General features: G+C 35.8%; 3 protein-coding genes across 5 annotated transcripts; 1 reads left to right on the top strand and 2 right to left on the bottom strand.

The window, feature by feature from the left end:
- The first annotated feature begins 3,251 nt into the window (after positions 1–3,251).
- Positions 3,252–7,064, top strand: LOC114739536 (alcohol dehydrogenase 1). Of its 2 annotated transcripts, none has more exons than XM_028927608.1 (10): positions 3,252–3,548; positions 4,544–4,680; positions 4,793–4,839; positions 5,106–5,431; positions 5,633–5,715; positions 5,821–5,896; positions 6,027–6,088; positions 6,176–6,271; positions 6,469–6,630; positions 6,747–7,064. In XM_028927608.1, exons 1-10 carry the CDS (start codon positions 3,386–3,388, stop codon positions 6,861–6,863), a joined length of 1,269 nt encoding a protein of 422 aa, XP_028783441.1. In that variant the 5' UTR covers positions 3,252–3,385; the 3' UTR covers positions 6,864–7,064. The 2 variants fall into 2 exon arrangements, with proteins under 2 accessions (XP_028783441.1, XP_028783442.1); XM_028927609.1 differs by lacking the exon at positions 3,252–3,548 and adding an exon at positions 4,024–4,048.
- A 341-nt stretch (positions 7,065–7,405) lies between these two features.
- On the bottom strand, positions 7,406–10,308 carry LOC114739631 (uncharacterized). 2 transcript variants are annotated; one of them, XM_028927715.1, is made up of 5 exons: positions 9,990–10,308; positions 8,852–8,913; positions 8,631–8,735; positions 8,178–8,337; positions 7,406–7,563 (listed from the first exon to the last, which is right to left on the bottom strand). In XM_028927715.1, exons 1-4 carry the CDS (start codon positions 10,216–10,218, stop codon positions 8,188–8,190), a joined length of 546 nt encoding a protein of 181 aa, XP_028783548.1. In that variant the 5' UTR covers positions 10,219–10,308; the 3' UTR covers positions 7,406–7,563; positions 8,178–8,187. The 2 variants fall into 2 exon arrangements, with proteins under 2 accessions (XP_028783548.1, XP_028783549.1); XM_028927716.1 differs by lacking the exon at positions 7,406–7,563 and adding an exon at positions 7,657–8,003.
- A 1,331-nt stretch (positions 10,309–11,639) lies between these two features.
- LOC114739604 (B3 domain-containing transcription factor ABI3-like) lies at positions 11,640–14,227 on the bottom strand. The gene is made up of 6 exons (XM_028927683.1): positions 12,578–14,227; positions 12,396–12,488; positions 12,203–12,303; positions 12,073–12,119; positions 11,872–11,948; positions 11,640–11,774 (listed from the first exon to the last, which is right to left on the bottom strand). The coding sequence occupies exons 1-6, from the start codon at positions 14,225–14,227 to the stop codon at positions 11,640–11,642; spliced, it is 2,103 nt and encodes a 700-aa protein (XP_028783516.1).
- Positions 14,228–15,320: the final 1,093 nt, after the last annotated feature.

Genomic DNA, 15,320 nt, shown 5'->3' with positions numbered 1-15,320 from the left:
ATATTGTACTTTTTCGATTCTTAATATAAGATCTAATTGTTAATAATTTTGATTCTAAATATAAAATTTATTTTTCATATTTATTAATTTTTTTAAAAGTACTTTTATGGATACTACTTTTCAACTATAATCAAGTAAAAAGAGAGGGAGAATATTAGAGAAATAATTATGATGTTTTAGGAAAAACATGTCATATTTCTATAATTAACTAAATTACCTAACTTTTTTAATCTAATCAAATTAGTAAATAAATCTTATATTAAGGACCAAAGGAATATATAATATTTTTTTTACCGTACTCTTTCCTTGGAGGGGCCTCACAATTTTGCATTTTAAATTATTTAAGCTGTTATATTTTTATTGATAGCGTAGAAAACTAAATGAAAAGGTGTGGCGGATAATGTTTTTAATCTAATGTTCAAGAATTATGTATAAGTTTCTCATTAGGATATTAATAATATTATCACACATGATAAGGTCAGATGATATTAAATATGATTAAACCAAATAGAACAACTCATGATCGTAATATATTACCTCAAGTTCTAATTATAAGACCTTGTTTATAATATGCAAACAAAACCTTATAATTAGTACTAAAGGTAGTATAATGCGTAAAGTTCATCGTAAACCATTTAAAATTGTATGAGCCTTATTTATTTTAACTTCAGGTTTATCTACAACTAATTTGCAGCTGAGTGATATCACTAGCAGAAACAGGTTCAAGTGGAACGCTACAAAACTCCAACCTAGGGCCATTTTTTCCCTGAACAGCAAGCCTCAAAATTGTTATATTATGAAATGATGTAAACAGCTGAAAATGTCATGATTTGCACGACTGAAGATGACTGTGCTCTAAGTAAGTCTCGATCTCTTCCATCTCAATCATCATGGATTTAGATCTGTCAAAGTCTCAAACTTTTTAACAAACTGATACCATTCATTTCATGGGACTTGGATTCTCTCGCTTCTTTTCTGATCCTCTTCTCCTTCACTATTCTCTTTGGTCTTTTACAACTATTAGATCAAAACTTTAATAGTCCAAATTTAATATTTACAATATTTTATAAAAATAAATAATAAACTTAAACTATTAAAATCTAATTTTAACAGCTCATATCTACAGACTATTAGAGCAAATTTTTCCAACTTTTTTTTATTACAGTTATTAACTGTTTAGACCAGATTTTAACAGTTTAAATTTATTTATTTTTTAATAATATTATTTTATAAGATGTTAAATTTATATCATTAAAATTTGATCCAATGGTTGTAAAGGGAAAAAGAAGATAGTGGAGGGGAAGAGGATGGGAGAAAAATTGGAGAGAATCCAAATCCCATTTCATGGGGCAAGAAGAAAAGAAAAGGAGCACAATATGTGTAAGATCTGGATTTCCATAATGAGCAAGGCATCACATCCAACATTGCAATGGACAATTACAGAATGCAGAAAAATGGCTCGGAATGACTTGCTCTGGTGACAATACTTGTACTTGTCCATTATTTTTCTTTTGCTAGATGTCAATGTCCTCTTTTGCATGTACTTGGATATTTTCTTTTGCCACACGCTTTTAAGCCGAACATTGACTTCTTGCCGTAGATTTTGATTAGAGAAATTGAATTCAATTCAAATCAGTCTGTGGTCTAAAAATTAGTTTGTGCTCATAGTAAAAGGAATATGTATTAAATTTAATTCATTAATTATAAAAAATTACGTTAACAATGTTAATTTCATGTTCAAGACAATCTGATTTTTTTATAGCGTAATTTTTTGTAGTTAATTTTTTCTTCTTCTTTACATCAACGATTTATTTTCAGTTTTCCATTGTTAATACATCCCATTAATAAAATTATTATCAAAGAAACCATGACAATTGGTTTAGTTCCTTCTCTTAACTAAAAGATCAAGCTCAAGTCTTGTGTATTAATGAAATTGTCATTGAGAAAGCTTTATATGAACGTGGCCTACCCTTTTTTTTTTAAGAACAATGTCAATTATATTATATAAAAGAATGAAAATACATAAAGTTAAATATAAATAAATGAAAAATACAGATTAACCTTTCCAATAGGATGAGCAAGACCATAGTTGCGCCAATGTGAGAGGGTATGCTGTGGGCGACAGCTCCAAGGAGAATAAAGACTAGCATCTGCCAAACAACTTCCACTTGATTGAATCGAACCACTAAAACTAAAGATGTAATGCTTCAATTTTTTATTTTTTTTTTGGGGTCAGAATAATGCTCGAAAAATTACTCATACAAAACCATGTTTAATACTGTATTTTCGGTCTTTAATATAAGAGTTTGTTGACTAATTTGAGCAGATTAAAAAAACTAATTAAGTTAGTTATTTATAATAAATAAATATTATCTTTTTTGAAATATCCTTACCAATTATGTATGTTAATTAGAATTACTATTTGATGAAATCTTTAAAACGTGCAACTTATTGCAAAAACTATCTTAAAAAGAAATAAATAAATATAAAAAATAAAATGGATTAAAATTTTATATTTAAAATTAAATTAAATATCAAACTAATTTTTATATTAAAAAATGAGGTAGTATATGCAAGAGGCCAACCCAATTGGTTTACCAAGGTCCAAAAACCCAATTGATTTACATTGGCCAATCTTAATATACCCTCTGAAAATATTACTTTTGGTCATTAATGTAAAATCTGTTTGATTTTTATTTTGATCCTAAATATAAGACTCCAATCCACTTTATCTATCATATTTATACTTTTTTTTCAAAGTAGTCCTTTTAACAATGATAGTTCTAGTCAATACATTTGATTAGCAAGGATATTTTAGGAAAGACAACACCTATTTAGAACAAATAACTAACTCAACTTACTTTTAATCTCCTCAAATTAATTAACTGGCTTTTATAATTAGGATGAAGATGTATGTTGGTATTAGTATTGAGGGAAAAAAAAAAAAGCATATCATCAAAGGATGAACTATAGATTTTTTTTTTTTTGGGTAAGAGAAAGACCACAGTTTAATGAAACAAGCAAATTCATAGCATTGATTCGTTGCTTTCAAACCAAGTTGATGATTGGCATTTTACTACCAATTCTATTATTCTTGGCATGATTCCATCCCCAGAACCCGGTGTCATCCATCTATGGGCGGTTCGTTCATTTAATACTTTGACTCAAAAAACCAGACACGAATCTCTGCAACTTCCTCTTGATATTGAAACTCTCATTTGGCTGCATCCGTAGAACTAGCCAGCATTATTCACTGTTCATGGGGTCCAAAATCCCGTTTCCTTAGAAAATTATAGGCCGTTGTTTCTATTGTGTTATGTATAAAGATAATGATTGAAAGGTGACAGATAGTGAAAACGAAAATTACATAGTTGGCCCTTGGCATATGCATATTAGACAGATGTGTCATGCCCAGAGGCTAATAAGTTGTGTCCGGACGCTAAGGAGCAGTATTTCGAGGAGATTTTCTACTAATTCGTACCCGCATTCCTCATCTGCAGATTTCACCACGATGTCCACCGCTGCTGGTCTGACGATTCCATGCAAAGGTATGAATCCATTTTGTTTATCCTTATTTTTAAGAATCTTTCGTGGCAAAATCACGCAACCAGATGGTGCTGGACACTGTAACGAATTCTTCTATTCAGTCTTCGTCTAGTTTCATACTGTAAATTGGGAAATTAGAATTCTCATCGGAGCAGAAGGTTGAGTTCCATAGCAAAATCAGGTTTGATTCTTCGGTTCCGTTCCGTTTCGTTCGATTCTGTATTTTCAGTTTTATCCACGGAGCCACAGATAGGACGAAAGAGGTATTTAGACTGAAATGCTGCTGAATCCTCCTCTGAATCCTTTTCCATAGCGAAATCAACTCTATACAAGTCTCTATAAGAGAATCACACAACTAGAATTTGGATTTCATGTTCTCAAGCCTTCTGAGATCTATATCCGAATGTAGACGGTTGGATCAATGAAATAAGGCGAATGTTTCAAAACCATTGATGAAGATAGTCAATTAAGGGTCGAGATCATTTCTTTGTGATGTTATGCGGTCACTATCCTTGGCACTACAAAACAACAATAGCTTATGTTATCTTTCTATGGATTTGTCTTTTTTTCCCCTTTCTTTTTTAGTACTTTCAACTCCACATGATTTTCCGAAAGAAGTTATTAGATTTTTTTTGAGAATGTTACATGTATTTTAGCCATAAGTGGTAATGCAGGTAAAGATATCTATAATGTTTGAGGATTCTAATTTTCCTGATATAATTTTTCAAAGAATGAATAATTATTTTTTTAATCTTTCCAATACATAACCAATTAAATAAATGATTTGAAATACATTTTTATTTTAATTTTAAACAAAGTAGAAGAAAAATGAGATTCATTCGTGTGAAATCCAGCCAAAAAAATAGATAAATTATATTTCTTCTTTTATTTCCCCCCTCTTCATTAGGCTTGAAATGCTTCAATACATGTAGTTTTTAGTAAAAGAAATACAGGAATGAATACAAAATTTATGGAATGAATATATATGGAAAAGCAGCTGCAGTAGCATGGGAAGCAGGGAAACCATTGGTGATGGAACGAGTGGAGGTAGCTCCACCACAGGCGATGGAAGTGAGGATCAAGGTCAAATACACGTCTCTCTGCCACACTGATCTCTACTTCTGGGAGGCCAAGGTCTTTCTAACTCAATTCTCTTTCATTTTTTAAAATCCAAGCCACATGCAGAATATTACTATGTTTGTTCTCCAACTCACAAAGCTTGATCTTTCATTTATTTGTGTTTCAGGGGCAAACTCCTCTTTTCCCCAGAATATTTGGGCACGAGGCAGCTGGGTAAGACGTGTTCTATTTCATTAAAGCAAGTTGTTTTCAACAAAGAAAGTTTAATTGGACGTGACTCCCTCGTACTCTGTTATATGCATATAGCTTCTTTAAATCATCTATAGTTAACACCGGTACCCTAACTTTGTCATGCTTCTACTAGTAAACTAATTATGACACAGATTATTAAGATTCCTTCTCAAATTTTAAAAATCAAAGAATTATTTGTACATCATGCAATTAATTGTGTTAGTTTACTTAATTTGAATAATGAACAGAATTGTGGAGAGTGTTGGAGAAGGAGTGACAGACTTGCAAGCTGGAGATCATGTGCTTCCGGTATTCACAGGGGAATGTGGAGAATGTGCACATTGCAAGTCTGAGGAGAGCAACATGTGTGACCTTCTGAGAATAGATACAAACAGAGGTGTGATGCTCAGTGATGAAAAAAGCAGGTTCTCCATTAATGGCGACCCTATCAACCACTTTCTTGGCACTTCCACTTTCAGTGAATACACTGTGGTTCACTCTGGCTGCCTCGCAAAGATCAACCCTCTGGCACCTATGGATAAAGTCTGTGTTCTCAGCTGCGGCATTTCGACTGGTTAAGTCCCACTCTACTTTAAGTTTTTAGCTCATCTCCAGATCGTTTGACAGAAAACTAACTTGCAACTAAAACAATCTGATAATTTACAAATTGAGTTGTTGCTTTACTCTTAGGTTATGCATAGATGAATAGATTTCAGCTTTAGATTCAATTTCTTGCTGACTGATTTGTGTGGAACAATACTCATTGAGATTTCAGGATTGGGAGCAACTCTGAATGTGGCAAAGCCAAAGAAAGGTTCCTCTGTTGCAGTCTTTGGCCTTGGAACTGTCGGCCTTGCTGTAAGTTAACATCCAATGTTTGTCTAAACATAACATGGATACAGATTTTCAATGCCCTACCAAATTCTTCAATCATAATATTATAACTAGATTCTAAAATATCAGGCTGCAGAGGGCGCAAGAATTGCTGGGGCATCTAGGATCATTGGGATTGACTTGAACCCTAGCAGATTTGAAGCAGGTAGATTTAGTTCTCAGACCTACAGTAATCTCCCCTTGCTAATTAACTGATAGTTTCAGGAATCTTCCCTTTTCATAAACTGATAACGTAAGAATCTGACTGTTTGTTTCCTTTTTCTTTGATGTTGTAGCCAAGAAATTTGGGGTGACTGAGTTTATAAATCCAAAGGATTATGATAAACCAGTTCAAGAGGTACATCAATTCTCCATCAGCTATGTACTCACTGTTCACTTCACCTGGTCTTTTATGGCTTCATGAAGCTATGGTTATAAATCACAGGTTATTGCAGAGATGACAAACGGTGGAGTGGACCGCAGTGTGGAGTGCACTGGAAACATCAACGCCATGATTTCTGCTTTTGAATGTGTTCATGATGTAAGCCACCTTTTTATCAGATAGCCATATCATATGATAGCAGAAAATCTGGAAAAATGATGGTTAAGGACCAATAACTTATATTAATGATAGCTAGAGAGCTTCAAAGCTTTTTCCCTCAAAAGTTTGGAGAATAAGTCTACGTTGAGGATAGGAATTCGGCTATATGGCTAATAATTTTGTGCAAAACATTTTAGGGTTGGGGAGTTGCAGTTCTTGTAGGAGTACCCACCAAGGATGCAGTGTTCATGACCAAGCCAATCAATGTGCTGAACGAAAGAACACTAAAAGGGACTTTCTTTGGGAACTACAAGCCCAGGACAGATCTTCCATCTATTGTTGACATGTACATGAGCAAGGTGACTATGGTTTTTCATTCTGTTACAGTCAGTAGGTCTCTGTGATAAAATGAGTGAAATTCATGCAAACTGATATACTTCGCATTTTCTTTTTTGCGTGTTTTGTTTGGTTGCAGAAGCTGGAATTGGAAAAGTTTATAACACACACAGTTCCATTCTCTGAGATTAACAAGGCGTTCGAGTTGATGATAAGGGGAGAGGGGCTACGCTGTATCATTGACATCGACGAATAGAATTTTGGAATGCATAATATCGTTTGATCCATAGCTGCCTTTATGTAATTCTCATCTATACCCCTAACGATTGAACTATCTCGAACGTGTAGTTAGTAAAATATTTTTGCGAGGGGCAGAGAGAGAACCGAGTAAGAACAGAGGACATAAATGATATACAATATTTTCTTATATTACTCTTCCCTCAGAGGCTCCTCACAATTTGCATTTTAAATTATTTAAGCTGTTATATTTTTATTGATAGCGTAGAAAACTAAATAAAAAGGTGTGGCGAGATAATGTTTTTAATATAATGTTCAAGAATTATGTGTAAGTTTCTCATTAGGATATTAATATTATCACACATAAGGTCAGATGATATTAAATAAGATTAAGCCAAATAGAACAACTCATGATCGTAACATATAATGCGTAAAGGTCATTGTAAACCATTTAAAATTGCATAACCTAATTAAATAGTGTGTTTAGTGCTTACTTATAAAGATATTTTGGCATAATAACACGTGCAAAAGGATAATAAAACCACAAGAAAAGTTCCAAAAGGAACTAAAAATTCTATCATGTAAAGTTTGATAAGAAAAATGACTAAGAAATTCTTTTATACAGGGTCCTAGTAAAGTTTGCATAAACTTCCACTATTTAGCGTTAGCATATATTACATAATGAAGTTGTGCAGCTACAATTCTCTGAGTGAGAAGACCTGCAGGATAAGCAAATGCACAAACCTGTAAAACCTCCCAACTCAGCCCTCTCATTAATTAAAAAGACAGAGAGAGAGAGAGAGAGAGAGAGAGAGCATAAACTTTGGACTCTCATTTGATTTCAGTATCCCTTTGACAGCCATCACCAATGGAAAAATCACAGTATTCTCATGCTCTCTGGGCATATGCTTATTTTAACTTCAGGTTTATCTACAACTAATTTGCAGCTGAGTGATATCACCAGCAGAAACAGGTTCAAGTGGAAAGTTACAACATTTTTTCTAACCTAGGGTAATTTTTTCCCTGAACAACAAGCCTCAAAATTGTTACATTATGAAATGATCTAAACAACTGAAAATGTCATGATTTGCATGACTGAGGATGACTGTGCTCTAAGTAAGTCTCGATCTCTTCCATCTCAATCATCATGGATTTAGATCTGTCAAAGTCTCAACTTTTTAACACACTGATAGCGTTCATTTCATGGGGCAAGGAAGAAAAGAAAAGGAGCACAATATATGTAAGATCTAGATTTCCATAATGAGCAAGGCATCACATCCAACATTGCAATGGACAATTATAGAATGCAGAAAAATGGCTCGGAATGACTTACTCTGGTGACACTACTTGTACTTGTCCATTATTTTTCTGGCTTCTTCTACTGGATCCTCCATAGGGGTGGAGGTGGTAGTGGAGGTGGTGTCGCTGCCTCCCGTTCGTCCTTGATCTTTATTAAAAGCTAGGAATGCAAAATATGCTAGTCCCATAGTGGCCTGACATCATGCAAATCATTTGTTTCTATGAACTCAATATTGCCTATCAAATGAACGCCAAAATAATATTGAAGACGATTTATTAACTTCAGAATATTGAATCAGGTTGCAATAATTGATCCATTTTTAGAATAGCAGGCAAGACAAGAAATATTGATACAAAGAAGTGCATCGAAAAAATATATTCATTTGAGATTCCTGGCATTCTTATCCTGCCTTAAGAACTTACCAGTTACCAGTATAAAGAACGTCCAGACTTAAATTTCTTTGCACAAAGAAAGTGGTTGACTCACCAGTATAAAGAATGCTGTAGAGAGGAAAGACTTCAGAACAAAAAGTCCAACGCTCAATGCTACAAAAGTTACAGAAATCCTCGCTACCGGTCTTGGTATAGAATCCTAGTGCCAGAAAGGAGAAGAAAAGAAATATAAAATGAATAATAAAGCAGAACAAAGTATTCAATAAGTAGACTTGATCCAAGGATTGCCATGTTGAAAGGGCTATTCAAACTTACAGGAACCAGATTAGTACCCGCCTCAATTCCATCCCTACCAACTTTCCATGCTGTCTGGAGAGCTATTAAACATAATCATGACGGCAGTGGGAATCAAAATGAAAGGTTAGGTTTTCCTGAAGAAGCATGAAAGTTAAGGCAATATGCAGCATTCAGAGTAAAAGTTCAAAATTTATAACACAAAACTATACCATGAATCAAATTTTAAACAAATCATATGATATTGTCAAGAAGCAACAACCAGACACGCTAATCAACTACATTCATTATGGATGGGGAGGCGAGTATGGGGGGGGGGGGGGGAATTTTCTTGGGTTTATATGTTCACTCCTCAGCAAGGATAAAATTCATTGTCTAGGTAGTCATCACATCATAGGAAACCCTTCAAAGATGTCAGGAAATTCCACTGAAAATTTTGCATAAAAACTAATTGACTTGCTTTACAAAATGCAAATTGCAGATTGTGACCCAAGATCAAGTTCTGTTTGAGATTAGACAGTTCATATTACCTAAACGAAGTGCTCTTCATCATACTCTTATTGTTATGCATAACTTCCTAAATCCTATATATATATATATATATAAAACTGAAACGAAGCCGCTAGGACATCAAGGATGATCCATTACCCTAAGTTTACTCAACAAAAATCAGTCACAAGGGCGATAACTGCAGCCAGATAGTGCTTAGGATTGAGAAAATTCAAATTGATGTCAATTACTATAATCCAATCCACAGATTAGAAAAGAAGATCAAGCAAGTTCAAATTCAGCTACACAATTAAAATATAACAAATCATTTCACCAATGGTCATTCAGAATCCGATTCTCTTTATTTATACCAAGTCTCCTGTGCCAGTAAACCTAGAACTTGCAAACAAATATAATCTAATAACCCTGAAATAATTCTGAAATCGGCTTATCTCCACTATCGTTTCGTCAGTGAACTGAAATCTCATCGTCCCAAATATCAGAAGTATTCATAAGTTTGACACTTTCATTCGTTTGGATATAAACAAATATGTTTTCCTTCTATTTAAATGATTCAAACTTTTGTTAGCTTGGAACCGTGAGCAAATAACATGTCCAATCCGAACATACCCTGAATGAACAAGACTGCCCGAATGAAGAAAAATCTAACCTTGAAAGATATTCGATTGTACTGCGAGAACTACAAAGGAAGAGCGACGCTTGTGGGTTCTGGTTATCTTAGGGCGAGAGAATCTCAAAGGCTGATTTTTGAACTTCAAAGAGGAATTGGACGAAAGAAATCGAAGAGGGGTTAGAGCACAGGGTCGACCATGAAAGCAAGTTGGGGAGTAGGACGAAATGGGACATGAACTATGAATATTAAGAACTGAAGAACACATTCTCCCCTCTGAGCATAAAGTTTCTGCCTTTTGTTGCTATCAAAGAAGGCGAAAGCTTTTGCCGCAGCCAGAAAGAAAGCGGGAAGAAAGTGTGACCAGAATGCCACCGCTTCTCTCAGCCTCACAAATAAACCATTTTTCCAGCACTTAATGATATAAAAGTTTATTGGAATTTTTTATTAGAGTTGTTTTTTTTTTTTCCGGGCTAAAAGAAGAGAAAACCAAAGAGCTGACAGTGTGAGGGTGTCATGTGCGTGAAGCAAGTAAAATTGATGTGAGTATATTGTAAGTTTGTAACAAAAAAATTTGATATTATGTATTGATAAAAAAATTTTAAAGTTATAAGCTGTTTTTACCTTTTATAATTTGGGTAAAATTCATTGAAGGGTTCGTCTGGCAAAAAAGTTTAAGGTGGCGTCCTTGTTCTTTGTATTACCTAAAAAAGGTTGTCCGTTTGCTGGCCCAAGCTCAGTTTCGGCCTAGTCCAATTCCCGAGGTATGAAAAGTTTTGTAGTTTTTAGTTAGTCTTGTTTCTTGAGGGCATTTTTTTTAGTAGAAATATAAAATTAAATTTTACATTTTAAAAAATGAAACTTTTACTCCCTCCATTTCAAAGTTACAAGGCATATCTTGAAGTACCATGTTCAAAGATATAAGGTATTTTGGTCTTCCAAAGTGTTATTAATAATAAAAAAAATTTGAAAAAAATTCCTTGATTGAGGGTACAAGGATTTCTAATTAAGATACTCAACGTAATTATGAAAAGAATGTGTAATTAACGAACTTATTGAGGGATGCAACATTGTAAATTAATTATTAAAAATATCTTACAATTTTAAACAACAAAAATAAATTGAATAAATGGGGAAAAGAGCTAAACTAAACCAAACTGACAAACGTCCTAGCCAGCTAAACTATTCTTGGTTTTGTCCGAAAAGTTTTTCTTATCCCAATGTAAATAAAATCAAAGTCAAACCTCCCTTATTCGCACTTAACTTAATTGTGTTCGTTGGCTAATTTGATCCTTTTTTCCACAAATATTTTGTTCAGTCTGATATGTTTGAATATCTTTGCGACTGCTGTGTGTATGTGTGTGTCTATATCAGTTAACACTTGAAAAATGATGGTTGGCCAAAAAAAAAAACACTTAAAAAATGATAGCAAATATAGTAGTAATACAAGGTTTAAACAGATAATTATACGTATTCCCAAGTTGGCATATCATAAAGTGCATAAGCCAGCGACTAGAATAATACATAATTGACGATTAATCCCAACTAAGAACATATATATATGTATGTATGTATGTATATTACAATATTACAATTTGTCGCTGTACAGAACTTCACCTTCCATTTCGCTATAGATTCGAACGACAGATAATAATATATATGTCATGTTCAAGACTTGTTCATCCAACGTTATTGCCTCGTTCTCTCATTCTTGTTTGGTGAAAATGTATCAGATCCATTAGCCTTCTGGCATTTTCCTGAGGCTGCTTTCTTCGTCTCAACTTTGGTGCCAGCTGCTTGCCTTACCTTCACACCCCTTATCATCTGTTTGCCAAAACAAAAACATGAACTGGGCTTAATCTTCAGAGATTAAAGCAAAGGAATTAAACAGAATGTCATTATTAGAATATACGGCTCTTACATATTTGCCACATTTTACATCTGAATATATCACTATGAAGTCTCCTTCCTGAAGTCCATTGGCTCTCACAAAATCTCCTGAGAATCATTATGATCAATCAGATATATATATATCTATATGGAGAGAGAGAGAGAGAAACCCAAAAGAAGCAGCAAAAATGAAAACTTTGATGAGAAGCTAATTGATTTAGGAATAACCCACCTGTATTCTCAAGCAGATACATCCTGCTTTTGTTGTTTGGCCAGTATCTGATACACCAACATTTCAGTTTCTATAATTTTGATTAGAAAGATAAACACCAACCAAACAGAGAAATTGATTTCGGAATTACCTATAGCGCATGTTCCAAACACGACAAGTTCCAATGTCTTCCATTGCTATAGAAATCCCATCTCTTTCCTCCAGTTCTGGCAAATGGGTTTCTGCTTCTCTCTGATGATGCAATCCAAACAAAGTAATTAATTCTTCCGTTACAACCACACAGTCATCAATAATTCAAATTTATCACAGAAAACAAGAATCACCTTTGGCAACACTATCCTCCCCAGATTACCCACGTCGCTTTGCTTTAACACTTTCTGCAGAAGGAACTTCAAGTTCTTCTCTGGTTTCCATCCCTATAACATAATCCCAAATAGTTCAATGTTTCGATTTCAGAACATTACAAAGGTCACAATACCAGATTTATTAGATGAATATAATCTACCTGTCGTTTATCTGATGAGACCCGGTTTTGTTGATTATTATTCTGGTCGGATTGCATGGCCGCCATCCGATCCCCCACATTTCTCCCCGACGGCGGTGGCTCCCCCTGAGACGTTGGCACAACAGAAGCGGCTCCACCGTTGGACGGCGCCGGCGGCGGCCAATACAACCAGTTGGGTGGATTTGCATGAGGTACAACTGTAGCAGCAGTGTAATAATCACTGGTTGGGCTCTGCTGGTTTTGTTGATGGTCTTGGACATTATTGTGATGCCTGTGATGAGATAAATGCCGTCTCTGCCTCGCCATTCTCTTCTTCCTCGCTTCTTTTGTCGCCAACGGACCCAATCTATCTGGGCCGCCGCCGCCATGAAAATACTGATACGGGTACTGATTGTTCCCGTAACCGCCAAATCCCGCCATCGCCGACGGGTGTAGATTATTGTTCCCATATGGTTGATGGTTAGTATAAACAGTAAACTGCGAATGAGGCCATGAATGTGAAGAATCCGGCGCATGAAATTCATTTGAAGCCCCGCTGGAAAACGGGTCTCCCAGGTTATTGCTATAACCAACTAGAGGTTGCGGAAATGGTGGCGGGCCCGCCGGTAAAGCCGCTGGATCAACCCCGTACGGCGGCTGAGAGATCCATTCCAGGCCAAATGAAGGTTGGTGGTTGAGATTAGAGCTAGGGTTTGTGGTATCCAGAAAATGAGTGGTGAAAAGATTGTCATTCTCATTATTGTTATTAACATGATTTTCCAGGCGTCTTTTCTTCTGAAGATGGCTCGTCTGAACCCATTCCAGAATTAGCTTCAACAATTGCTTCATGCCTTCTTTCCCTCCACCAAGACGCTTCGCTGCACACTCTATTGTCGCCTTCTTCAACCTCACGTTCCTCAAATCAGTTGCAGACACGCTGTCTTTGTTTATCTTCAGCCATTCCAAGAACACCGAGCTCATCTCTTCATCCGTCGCCGTCTCCGCCAATGGCGGTGGTTGTTGTTGCTGCTGCTGTTGATGTTCCTCCTGCAGTATCATTCCACCACTTGCATGTCCCTCCTCCGGCGGATTCGGGTCCCACTGGACAAATTCGTCCAATAGATTCTCTTCATTTTCAAAGATTGATGAAGGATCGAAGAATTCATTTCCCTCCATGAGTTCCATAGTTCCAAATGTGTCCATCATGTCCAGACAATCTCCGCTGTCATTAGTGCCTCCTTGATGATCCGGCGGCTGCTGGATCTCCATAGAAGCAGTGGAGGATAACGCCGGCGGCTGGGTCTGTGGCGGTGGGAGACGAAGCTCTGCATCTGACTTGAGATTCGCCCAGGAAGCCGCCAAATTAGACGACGACGTATTGGAGGAGGAAGAGGCGCACGTGACGGTTTTGACTGTGACTGCTGCGGGTGAAGATGAAGACGAAGAAGACGACATGCATGAGAAATCTGGAAGACAAGGGAAGTCATCATCTGCATAGAACAGAGAAGCGTCGTCCATTACACCAGCAAGAAGATCATCCTCATCACCTTGATGGCCACCATTATTGTTCTGAAGCCAGATCTCTCGCTCTTTAACCGCCGCCATAACTGTTTCTTCTTCTTCTTCAAAGAAATCTCCTACTTGCACTTGCGGTTCCACACCACCATTCATCTCTCATTCAGAATCAAAATCCAAAAACCTTACGACGCAACTCTTCAACTCGGAGTGATTCTTCCCTTGTTATGCTTCAGATGAGTTTTTAGAGAGAGAAATCGGATAATAACGGGGATGAAAGTACTTCCTTCGACTTTCTTCTTTCTCTCTCCTGTTTTTGTTCTCTGTGTACGGATAAGTGCCAGGGAAGGAAAAAGATCTTCGCGTTTGTGTTGGATTAAGGAAGCAAAGGAGATAAGGTGTGGCTTTTGAAATGAAATCTGAAAGAGAGAAGCAACATAAAGCATCTGGTTCCGTCAAATCATAATAATAATACCCACACAATCCACAAAGAGATCTCAGCAAAAACATTATGGATAACATAAACAAAAGAATATAATATAAATCTTCTTAGTCTCTTACCTTCGAACTAAGAAAGTGACTTCTCTCTCTGTCCTCTCAAATCTTAGTAAGATTCTTTTTCAGTATTTTATTGCAGATAGATGGTCATCACTTAAACAAATCTGCGCAGTAGTTAATGATTCAGGAGAAGGAGATCGATCAGCAAAGTGAAATTTCGTTCGTGGCAAAGAAGATGAAGAAAGGTGGAGATCCTTTCCCAAACCCAGGAAATTGAAGCCAATCAATCAAAGACTTGATATAAAAGAGAAGAAGAAGAAGAAAACTTTTTTTTTTTGGAGAGACTCACATGGTTAGAGCATTGCCTGAAACTTAAATATACCAGTCTACCACACCCATGTGTGTGTGTGTGTGTTTTTTTTTTTGACGATCCTATGTGTGTGTTCTGGTTTGTTCTGGTTTGTTTCAATATCATTAATTGTAATTTTATTTTCCCCCAATTTCTAACGTGTGTGTTTGTCTTCTTTGCTGGCCTAAAAGATGGAGAGAAAAAGGAGGCCGTTTCTGTATAATTTGAATGGCAAAGTCCTATTGGTAAATGGAGAAGAGTGTTAAAGTGGAATTCACTTATTAATTTTGGCTTTTTTCCACATAAGGTTTAAATGACTTTGGAGTTTCTATGTGAACAATTCAGATCTTCTGTGCTCGAAAATCATATTATTCTAACAACAGAGTTTAGCAGAAGAGTTAT

Source organism: Neltuma alba, unplaced genomic scaffold (assembly GCF_004799145.2).
Source record: "Neltuma alba isolate B1F8T4 unplaced genomic scaffold, ASM479914v2 tig00002863_pilon, whole genome shotgun sequence".
Taxonomy (NCBI): Eukaryota; Viridiplantae; Streptophyta; class Magnoliopsida; order Fabales; family Fabaceae; genus Neltuma; species Neltuma alba.
The sequence above is the reverse complement of the archived record's forward strand: the minus strand, read 5'-3'. Positions and strand labels throughout refer to the sequence as shown.